Source organism: Octopus bimaculoides, chromosome 23, assembly GCF_001194135.2.
Source record: "Octopus bimaculoides isolate UCB-OBI-ISO-001 chromosome 23, ASM119413v2, whole genome shotgun sequence".
Lineage (NCBI taxonomy): Eukaryota > Metazoa > Mollusca > Cephalopoda > Octopoda > Octopodidae > Octopus > Octopus bimaculoides.
The window spans coordinates 383,099-395,532 of NC_069003.1; the positions used below are offsets into that span (position 1 = coordinate 383,099).

At 38.5% G+C, this 12,434-nt stretch overlaps 1 protein-coding gene across 17 annotated transcripts in view; it reads right to left on the minus strand.

Moving 5' to 3' along the window:
- LOC106878922 (uncharacterized) overlaps positions 1-12,434 on the minus strand; it is a 305,188-nt gene that overhangs the window by 129,574 nt on the left and 163,180 nt on the right. For 12 of the 17 annotated variants that reach the window (XM_014928282.2, XM_014928275.2, XM_014928273.2 and 9 more), the window contains exon 2: positions 5,766-5,798. The exons of the other annotated variants lie outside the window; for them this stretch is intronic. In XM_014928282.2, coding sequence (XP_014783768.1) covers positions 5,766-5,798 — 33 coding nt within the window. The remainder of the gene's footprint in view (positions 1-5,765; positions 5,799-12,434) is intronic. 17 annotated transcript variants of the gene reach the window in all.

Sequence of the window (12,434 nt, forward strand, 5' to 3'; positions counted from 1 at the left end):
CCACCACCATCACCACCACCACTGCCACCGACGCCGCCACCGCCGCCGCCACCGCCGCCGCCACCTCCGCCGCCGACGACGACGACGACGCAGCAGCCAGTAATAAGGACAAGTTGAACAGCAGCAAGGAAAGAAAACAACTAAATAAAAAAAACCCCCACCACCAATAACAATAATCACCACAAACAACAACAACAACAACCACCTTTCCACCCCCACACACTCCATACATAAATTACAGAAAGAAGAATAAAGGGAGAATTAGATTGAATTAATGGAAGCTTAGCAGAAATCTTTCAGAAAAGAATCACTCAAGTTTAGCAATAAATAAATTACTAAATATATAGATAAAAATAGATTAAAAATGATGATGTTGGCGATGATGATGATGATGATGGTGTAGGTTATGATGATGATGATGATGGTGATGTGGATGATAAAAAAAAATATACACAATAATTGGCAAAGGAAGAAAAGGACAGGAAAACAGACATGCAAAATCAAAAAGATACCAAATATATGACAGAAATAATGTGTGTGTGTGTGTGTGTGTGTGTGTGTGTGTGTGTGTGAAGGTATATCAGTGTTTGTGTGTGTCTATATATCCCATCATCATCATCATCAACATCGTTTTAGCATCTAATTTCCCAAGTTTGCTTGCATGGGGCAGATGAGAATGATGCGTTGGAGTGGAGTTATGTCTAGCTGCATGGCCTTCTTGTCACCAATCCTCACTTGTTTCCAAGGAAAATAATAATCTTTCAGTCGAACAACAAACAAATATCAACTGGACACCTTTTATGCAAAGAACTGGAAACAAATGAAACTGTATAAATGATTCTTTTGTTTACCTAGATTGTGCAACATGCCAAGACATGACAAGAAACCTAAACATGCTCTTGTGGTGGATTACAAGTAAATGACACTGTCAGGAAAGCCATTGTTTGCAACCAGTGAGCAAACACATGGGAAGATGAGGGGAAATATGAACTCTCTCTCACACACAAACACACACAGACACGTGTACTCCTCCACTCCTGCTCTCACTTCTATCCCCAGCCCTAACCTTCTGTTAGTCTCTCTTCACGCTCTTATAACATCTCAACCCACTCCTGATCCACTGTCCACATCTTCTCTTCATCATTGATGCTTTGCTCTTTTGCTTACCTTCTTCCCAGCTACATCCACCCTGATATATAAAGCATTGGATCCACATATCTTCTCTATTGCAAAACACCTGTGCTTGTCCCTATGCCTTACTTTAACCACCTAACACCTGGCATACACCTGCTTCTCTCCTCTTGCAAATACTCCCCTCACTCACCCATTAATTCAAAACGGGATTTTTCATTTTCTTGTTCTTTTCCAGCCTTTAAAGTTATGTGATGACCTCACTAGCGCTGGTGGCATATAAAAAAAATACTCCGTACACACCGTAATGTGGTTGGCATTAGAAAGGGCATCCAGCTGCAGAGACCATGCCAAAACAGACGACTGCATTGAGCTCCAGCTCAATGCAGTCCTGCAGTTCACTGGAGGGTGTCAAACAGTCCAACCCAAGCCAGCATAGAAGAAAAAAAACGTTAAATGATGATGCTGGTGATATATAAATGGTGTATATTAGATGCATCTTGGACGCTCTACAACAAATTACAAAGAATACAAAACAAGATGATATGCTCACATCATAACAGTTTGTATACACCTACAGACCACTTCCACAAAACAAAAAGATGTTAAATGAAAGACCCCTGCTGGAAATATGACAGGCACGATCTATATTTGTTAAGTGTGTGTGTGTGTGTGTGGTCATGAGGGCCAGGTCATCAGCATAGAGGAGCTCCCCTGGGAGCTCCTCTATGCTGATGACCTGGCCCTCATAGCAGTTTTCCCTACCAGAAGTAGAGAAGAAATTTCAGGTGTGGAAGCAAGGTTTAGAATCGAAGGGCCTTAGAGCCAATGTTGCAAAGACCACAATTCTAGTAAGTAGGAAGGCAAACACATCACACACCCCTTCAGGTAGGTGGCCCTGCTTGATCTGTAGAAAAGGTGTGGGTAGAAACTCCATAGGATGTACTCAGTGTAAGCTATGGGCACATAAGAGGTGCAACAACATCAAAGGAAGATTAACTCGGACGATAGCTTTCATGTGTGACAGATACACTGCGGCAATAAACACCACAGATGCTCAGAAAACCGATTCCATCACATGCCAGGGGAAGAAACTAGAAGTAGTTGATAGCTTCCGCGACCTAGGTGACCAAGTCTGTAGTGGGGGGGGGGATGCTCAGAGAATGTTACCGCTAGAATAAGAATAGCCTGGGCAAAGTTCAGAAAGCTCCTACCCCCACTGGTAACAAAGGCCTCTCTCTCAGAGTGAAAGGTAGATTGTTTGATGCATGTGTGCGAACTGCCATACTTCACAGTAGTGAAATATGAGCTGTAACTACTGAAGACATGCGTAGGCTTGAAAGAAATGAAGCTAGCATGATCCGCTGGATGTATAATGTCAATGTGCACACATGACAGAGTGTGAGCGCCCCAAGAGAAATGTTGGACATAAGAAGCATCAGATGTGACGTGCATTGGTATGGTCATGTACTACGGATGGATGAGGAAAGCAGTGTGAAGAGGTGCCACTCCCAAACAGTGGAAGGAATCCGGGGTAGGAGGAGACCCAGGAAGATATGGGATGAGGTGGTGAAGCATGACCTTTGAACGTTGGGCCTCACAGAGGCAATGACAAAAGACCAAGACCTCTGGAGATATGCTGTGACTGAGAAGACCCAACAGAGAGAGAGAGGGAGAAAGAGAGAGAGAGAGAGAGAGAGAGGGAGAGAGAGAGTGAGGGAGAGAGAGGTGAGTGTGTGTGTTTGTGGGGGGGGGGGGCAAAGTATGTCAATGAAAGTCATAGTAAAATGTAAAAACAGCAGAATGTAAAGTAACGAGCGATGTTCAGCATTGGAAAATATTAATACAAATAATCCAAACAGAGAAACACAAAGAATTCACAATGAGAAAGAAGAGAGATCTAATGTTTTATGGTAGAATCCTTCATCGGAGATGAAATGCTAAATGGCTTTGCAGGATGAACATATTATGAGTAAATGCGGGTGGGAGGAAGAAGCATGGTAACTTTAATAAGAATAATAATAATAATAATGAAGGAGAAAGGGGAGGTAACAGAGAGTAACCTGTGTTAGGAAGGGGTGACAACTATCAGAGCCAGGAGAAATAAGTAAAGCCTGCAGATTTGGAAAAAGTTGACAAGTGGCAGAGACCCGTTTTGTTAGCGATCATTTACATAGCAATCAGACGGAGCTGGACTACAATTAATATGTATATATTCTTTTATTCTTTTACGTGTTTCAGTCATCTGACTGCGGCCATGCTGGAGCACTGCCTTTAGTCGAGCAAATCGACATCAGGACTTATTCTATTGGTCTTTTTTGCCGAACCGCTAAGTTACGGGGACGCAAACACGCCAGCACCGGTTCTCAAGCAATGTTGGGGGGGAGAAACACACACACATACAATGGGCTTCTTTCAGTTTCCGTCTACCAAATCCACTCACAAGGCTTTAGTCGGCCTCAGGCTATAGTAGAAGACACTTGCCCAACGTGCCACACAGTGGGACTGAACCCAGAATCATGTGGTTGGTAAGCAAGCTACTTACCACACAGCCACTCCTGGGCATATATATATATATATATATATATATATATATATATATATATATATATATATATATATATATATATAGGTGGTGTAGACAACAAACAGATGTATTAGTTTAACGCTTGGGAAGTGAAAGGGTCTTTAACGTTTTGAGCCTATGCTCTTCCACAGAAAGGGACACAGAAAGAAACAAAGAGAGAAAATGCACTAAGTATAAGGACAAGGTAAAATTGCTATTTGCTTTTAGAGCAAGTTGATGCAGGTAGTTTATCCTGTCCCTCTCTGACTTTTAGTTCATGCAGTTGATAAAACCACATTATTTATGGGATGACCCAATATATTTACACACACACACTCCTGCACATCATCATCATCATCTAATGTCTAGTTTCCAGGCTTGATATGGGCTGATTGGTTTGACAAGATTTGAGGAGTTGGTGAATAATATCATATTCCAATGTTTGGCACATGGCTTGTATGGGTTTGTATGCATCGGGACCAGTGAACATTGGTTTGTAACTTGCAAAGTGGAGGGCCTAAAGTGATCCCTATAACTGAAGAAGATCGGAAGAGTGCATTGGGGATAATTTTAGGTGGATAGATGAGGGCTGTTGCAATAGGATGGGAGAGTAGTAGAGTTGTCATTAAGTGTATAGGGGGAGTATAGTAGGGAACAGGGGAGAGGGAAGGGATTACTGATAAGGGTTGTTTTGAAAATGATGGGAATGAAGTTGAAAGGTGATGGGTCAATTCTGTGTGTGTGTGTGTGTGTGTGTGTGTGGTGAGATCTAGTGCTACCTAATATAAATGTTGAGTAAGGATAGAAGGGAAAGGGAACAGGAAAGGACAAATAGATTATGGAGGCAAGAAATCTTGAAAGCCATTGAAAGAAAGAGGGGTGTGGGGGGAGAAATTGTTGGGATATGCCAGAAGCACAGTGAATGAGAGCAGTGAGAAAGGGACATTGAAGGGCACCATAAGGTTAGGAGGAAGGGAAATATCAAAAAGAAATGCCAGTACACATTGTGAAATAGTTGATGTTAGGTAAAATATCCAGCCATAGAGACCAAATGAAAATGTAATGTGAGATGAGGTCTGGATCTGTCTTGGTGAGTAGATACGTCCTACCCACGATTGGACGGACATAAAATGATGAGGATGATGATGATATATATATATACAAATACATTGGAAAAATTATAAATATACATGTGTGCGCATGTGCACACACACACACACACACACACACAGGTAATGAAACATGTAAGTACATGCAAAGGATATATAATTTATGGTAACCTAATCTCATAGATGCATGTTTACAAATTCACTCTTTACATTTTGACTTTTCCACTGACAAGGGACATTACTATGCATGCTACAGTCTGCCTGGCTGACAAAAAGTTCTCTTCCTGATTTGCAACATTAACAACATTATTGTGAATTGAATGTTTACAACAACCATTAGGTGATGTACATTTTTTTTTAGCCTCAAACTGCTTGGCTCTTTATAGGCTCCACTCCAATTCCACACTGGATTATTTTGAGAGGTGGATTTACAGATATATATAGTTAATATTAAAAGACAAAAATCTTGAAGAATATGTAAACATGAAAATTTGGTTACTCTGTAGCTTTCTTTTGTCTTTGATTGCTCAAGTAACAACAACAACTGCCATCAGAAGCACATCAACAAATAATAAGCACGGATACCACCATTGCCGTTATATCAACTGCTACCACGATCACAACCATAACTACCACCACCGCAGCAACTAGCACCAGTACCACAACAATATGGACAACAGCACTAGTACCAACTACTTTGACCATCACAAGAACAACAACTGCTACAGCTACAACAACAATAGTAAACAAATAGCAATAAAATTCCCTGCTGACGTCATCACTGGCACCATTGCTGCTACTGCAACAGCAACAACAACCGTTATTTCCTTACTACCACACCAATGATGACAAAAATCCCCATCAGTACCATCCCAACAATCAGTACCAATTCCTATACAACAACAACAACAACAACAACAGTGACAACAACAATGATAATATAAATGTTTAGTTCATACCTCAAATTGACCTCTGGTTGTTAAGGTACTTAACTGAAAAACGTGAAAGAAAGGAAGGGAAAACGAAAATATAATATCTGGTGGAAGACATATATGAACAACACTCTTAAGATTTGCAATTTTTCACTAAAAAAGTATACACAGACACTAGTAATATCATCATCATCATCTCTTCAATTGTATCATTCATTCTTTTTTATTAACATGGGATGGTTAGGTTTACAATGCACTCTGTCGTCCCTCTTCTCTATACTGTAGCATATATATAGTGATATATCACATGCATTCTGAATATTGTGCCATATATATATATAGACTAACAAGGGGGTTGGATAAGTCTACAATACACCATATCATCTCTTCCTCTCAATGCTGTATTGCATATCATCTGAAGGGGACAATATATCTCCAGACTTAATCTTCATATTTTTTCAAGCCTTCCATGATTTACTTTAGACATTGTCTCCCACTTTATACAGATCTTGTTCATTCTGCAGCAATTATAGTCATCCATACTTTCCTCTTCCCCCCACTCATAATCACCACCACCACTGCCACCAGTCACCACCACTTTACTCTCCATACATTTATGTATAAACTAGTTATATTCTGATTCTTCACTTCCCATAATGGTAAGCAAAAGAGATTTCCTCTTGATAGGATGGAGGTCTAGATAGTTTATTTCATAGAAGATTGGTCTCTGATCTTTGTGCCCACAATTCACTCATTTTCACAGCACTGTAACTGCTTAGAGTTGTAGAGCATAATCCACCCTCATGGTACCTTATGGCTATATATACCATTGCATCCAATAGTATCTTCTTAGAAATATCAGCCACACCATCTGGTACCCAATACTTTGTCTGGTACCCCATACTTTGAGGCAAAACCCTGTGTATTGATTGTTGCTCTTATGACCCATCAGACTATCAGTGAAAGCATTCCAGTCAGAGTAACCTCAGTTTAATTTCATGCATAATGTGTCTAGGACTATAGTATCCAAAGTGTTCCTTTTTAAAGACAGTAAGGTGTGATTTTGAAATGTGGCTGCCATGTTTAGCATGTGAAACAACTGTATATATGCTCCCATATATATATATATATATATATATATATATATATATATATATATATATTGGTTCATTTTTAGGTAAGGTATGAAGGCCATATATTTTAGGGGATATGGAGAACTGAGATATAGTCATGCTGTTTTGCCTTCCTAAACAAAGCATGAAGGCCCAGTACTTTGAGATACAGAAATATTGTCATGTGGGAGTAATTCTACATCTGTAGGGTTACATGTTTGGTTCTAGCAACAACAGGAAAACTCAAAAATCAACATCCACAGAGAAACACCAAACAAAAACAACAAGCACACAAGAACCAGTCTTCATCAACTTGAATGTTTTAAGTAGAAACAGGGAGTTGGTGAGGTACATAGTGTAGCATCCCCCACAAATACAAACAAAAATTAAGTTTTAAAGAGCTTCTCTCCCGAGTTTCATCTTTAGAGAGATGTTTTTAAAACCAAAGTTTCTGATAATGATGTTGTTAGATATCTATATATCCCTAAGGGCAAAATTTCTATGACACACAAGAATTTTCTCTAACAGAGAGGACAAAAGACTTTTGGAAGTGCATATCAAAGAATTCTACCTCTCTGAAAATACCAAATTGCTCATCCTTCCTCATGTCCAAAATAAGACACTTCACTTAGTTTCCTTTTTCCATCCAACATGGCACACTCAGAGGAGGATTTATAAATGTATGTGGCATGAGAGCAAAGTCACTTGCTCAGTAACCTCAGATCACTAGATAGAGATGTGAGCTGGCAGAAACGTTAGCATGCCGGGTGAAATGCTTAGTGATGTTTCGTCTGCCGTTATGTTCTGAGTTCAAATTCCGCCGAGGTCGACTTTGTAATCGACTTAATCCCGTTGTCTGTCCTTGTTTGTCCCCTCTATGTTTAGCCCCTTGTGGGCAATAACGAAATAAGATACAGATGTGATAACCATCAGTAAAACCCAAATTTCCAGAAGGCACACATATACTCATCTTAACCCTGTCAGACCTGGGCTCCTGTACCTAACTTTACCCTCCATTTGAACTTCCGAGCAAAAAAAAAAAAAATATATGAATAGTTGCATATCCAGCTCAATAGTAATGATTGCTGGCAAACTAATGGACCGAATCACAAAAAATTCAGGAGAATAGAAAAAAATGGGCCTCTATCTCAACACTGCCATATTTGTTCACCTAAGTTGCTATTTTCTTCGTTACTTTCACCAGCTTGATTGCTTGAATCACTCTCATTGCCAGTGTAATTGTAAATTCTTCATCCAAAGAATAAATACCATCAAGAATTTCCTCAACTGCAAGAAGTCTAGGACTTGCTCATTTACAAGATGAAATGCTGAATTCATCACACACTTGTTTCATCACAAACTCGTTTAATTTTGTTCAATTAAAAACAAAAGTAAACAACAGCCATGAGGGACACTATTAATAACGAGTCACAAACACACTTGACTGCAAACCTGCAATGCGATAAGTTGTCTAATTTTAGTATTTTATCTTCTTTTCCTCTGTGTTGTTCATCACCACTTCAGCAGGAATCCAGCAGGGATGACATTTAAGCCATTCCCACTGTAGTAAGAATATAGCTTGACATCTTTAAGTGACTACAAAGTATGCATGTCTTGTAGTCAGCCTAGATCAGACAGCATGATGGCAGTGTTGTTTTGAAAGGTTTCGATTTCAAGGTAAAAGACCAATCTACTCAGGTGGGAAGTTAGTGATGTTGAATGTGGACAGCAGTGAAGGAAAGCTGAACATTCAAACGGGGGCCATTCATTTTCCAATTGGAGGGGAAGTGTTATGGGGAATGTCCTGCTCTTTAGAAGAATGGCATTTTAGATGGACACTGAAAGTGTGTGAGATTAGCCAGCAAGAGAGGTGAAAAGATTTTTCAAACCTGCTCAGATAGTTTTGACAGGTTTTCTGAAAAGCATTTGTAAGGACATAGAGTAACCTGTTTAGGTCATCCAGATCTTATTTAAATAAGTTATTTGTTAGGTCAGCAGACAGAGATGTTGTAGGATGTTCACATTTCTAACCAGTCAGCCACACAGACCACAAATTTGTAATTTGTATGATCAATCTAGATGCACAGACAAAGACTTAGTTTCTGGATCTTGAATGAACTTTTTTATGATATAAAATCTTTTCTGATTTGATTAATGAATTAGGTGGCAGTTTGTAACGAGCATCAACAACTGGTGATGGTGTACTCTGCAGAGAGTGATTAGAGCAGTTAAGAAATAGCTTAGAGAAGGGGCTAGTGAGGAAATTAGAAATGATATTGCAACTGATGTACTACTGGCAGTGCCACAACCAATTTTTTAATGTGAAACACAATGACTGAACTAATGCATATGAGGAAGTGAAGGCCATTTGATGGATGAGGTGTAAGAGATGCAATATTGCAACAAATCCATAATTCATTCTTTGATGGAATGGGATGGGCATGTGTAGTACAATTCCAAACAAACATATGCAGCTTTCAAGCAGAATTTTGCTCAACAGTTCAAGACTTAGAGATGGTAATAGATTTTAATGTCTACTTTGAGAGACTATTGTGGTTGTTGGCAAAGAATTGCAAAAAAGTGCAACAAAAATCACTGAAAAGAGCAGCTGTAATGCAGTTGGTGGTAAATGGTTGCATGAAGGCTGCCTCACCACATGGTTTGGATAGTCTTTTTTATAAGTTTTATATATACATACCAGTTGTCTTGGTACATGACTAACAGCAGAACAGGAAATGCTCCTGTTCTGTGTCTTAGGAAGTGGTAGTGCTGCTTGGGAAGGACACAAATATTATTGCTGATGATGCATCGACATGCATAGAAGCTGTAGCATTTGCAGAGCTTCCTTGACATTAGCAGCTGTTGTTCTTTGTCGGGTGAGTTTTTTTGTCTCTTTTACAAAGCTACAGATCTGAGCCAAACAGAGGCAAAGACTAGGTACATAGGATCTGAAATATTAATGCTTTCACCATCAACCAGTAGAGCAATGTGGCTGGTGGTACTTCCACACTAGTATTCCACAGAAGTTTATAGCAGAAAAGACAATAGTAAAGTGGCTTGTTCATTCAAGAGAGTCTTCAGTCTAGAGACTATAGATAACTTCCAGAAATTTCTGGCATGATTATGATACAAGAAACATTTTCAGTTTGAGATGAGGTTGATAGGCAGAGTAGTGTCTTAAAGTGGATGTCTGAGATGTGGATACATTTGAAAGAGTTGAAGGCAGACCTATCTCTCTGATGAAACTCACATCAGCTTCAGGTTTCGGGAGATGTTGGAGGAGAGGGAGTTATCATCTTAAATTTGATAAAAGCAGTGTAAGTTGTTAAAATGGTAAAAAGGCCTGGAGTTTGTCGATGAAAGAAGAAAAGTGCTTGAAGAGGAAGAGATATGCTTTGACGTGTACTGATCCTCTGTAGATGGCAGTTCTCTTCAACAAGTGTTTCTATTTAGAGGTATTTTGTATTTCTTAGGTGTCTCATTTTGTCTTTATTAATTACCCCCCCCCCTCTATTTACTGTATATGGGCACAAAACAAATTTGTAATCTTTGTTCTGAATTTTCATAAGATTCCTTGAGACCAGTAATTAAATCATAGTTAAGGACATTAAAAGGGTGATATATTATCAAACTAATTAGAATGAGACACAAAATACCTTGTGGTATTTTTAGTTCTTTCTGCTTTGAATTTAAATCCTGCAGAGGTCAACTTTTCCTTTAATATGCCTGGGATTGATAAAATAAAGTACAAGTCAAGTACAGGGATCAATGACATAAACTAAACCCCTCTTATCAAAACGACTGTACTTGTACTTCAGTTTGAAACAATTATTAACAAAATAAAAGGCCAAAAGTCATACGGTAACCCTAGGCCTAACGAAGGTCTCTAATTACCTTCCAATAAGGTCTGAGTCCAAAGTGCACTGTTGAGTTTGAAGTTAATATACACACATATATATATATATATATATGCATATCTTTGTCTGTCTGTCTGTCTATCTTTCTATATATATATATATATATATATGTCTGTATAAGCAGTTATATTTACTCATATATACATACTCGTATATGCCTACTTGTACACATACAGGTTATAGATGCATAAATACATAAACACAAACACACATATATACACATGCATACATACTTAGAAAGTACCTACCTACAAACACACACACATTTTTTTAACATTAGCTCTTTCTTCTCTTAGAGTAATTGAATGTCATTCCTGTTAATAGAATTTTTTTTTTTATCACGGAGATGGTAGACATGAAGAAAAGGGGTGGTGGTGGTTTATTGTTGCCATCTTCACAGAGGAACAACGACGCCGCTTGGCTGCAAGTGAGCCATCATCAGTCTATGCAAGGAAACTCTGCATTCTGTATCAGTTGGCAGATGTGATTGAGTGGCTGTTGGAATTTTCTGGCAGATGTGCTGATTTACTCTACCACTGCCTCTCTTTATTCCCCCTCAGCTCTTCTTTTCAATGTGCACACACACATACATATGTAAGCACATGCTGAGGATGCTGCTTTGCACCACAAAACAAATGCATACAACACACACATACACACACACATACAAATCCCTCAGTACACAGTTACATATAGAAAATATCTATGAATATATATATATATATATATATATATATATATATATAATAAACATGTTGATATAGGTGCATATATATATGTGTGTGTGTGTGTGTGTGTATCTCTCTATATATATCTATATATCTATATATGCTATATAAACTCTGCTTTGGAATAATGGATCTTGAAGCACACATAAAGCTATAAATAACGGCATGTAAATTTGTATTGTTTTTTTGTGTGCTTCAAAAATCTACAATTCCAAACAAGCGTTGTTTTACCATATTCTCTTAAAAGTTTATGAAATTCTCATAATGTCAGCATTATATATAACGTGTTTACATATGTGTGTATATACATATTCTTTTATTTTTTTTATACATTTCAGTCATTTGACTGTGGCCATGTGGGAGCACCGCCTTAACAGGTTTTTTAGTTTAAGAAATTGACCCCTGGCCCTATTCTTTGTAAGCCTGGTACTTATTCTATCAGTCTCTTTTACTATCAAGCAATGGTGGGAGGACAAACGCACACACACACACACACACACACACACACACACACACACACACACACACACACATACATGCATATGTAAGATGGGCTTCTTTCAGTTTCCGCCTACAAAATTCACTCACAAGGTTTGGTCTGCCAGACGCTATAGTAGGAGACAAATGCTCAAGGAGCCATACAGTGAGACTGAACCCAGAACCATGTGGTCGGGAAGCAAGGTTCTTACCACACAGCTACGCTTGTGCCTATAAATGTGTGTGTCTGGGTGTGTGTGTATATATATATATATATATATATATATATATATATTTATATAAATAAGGATAAGATCGATATTTAAAATATTGATCTTATCAAGTGGTCAGCATGGGAATAAAAACCATCAAAGGTAATAATTATTTAAAATTATAATACAGGGTATCAAGAGATACCACCATGCTGAAAAAATAGCAGTCAAATCCTGACTCTAAAACCAC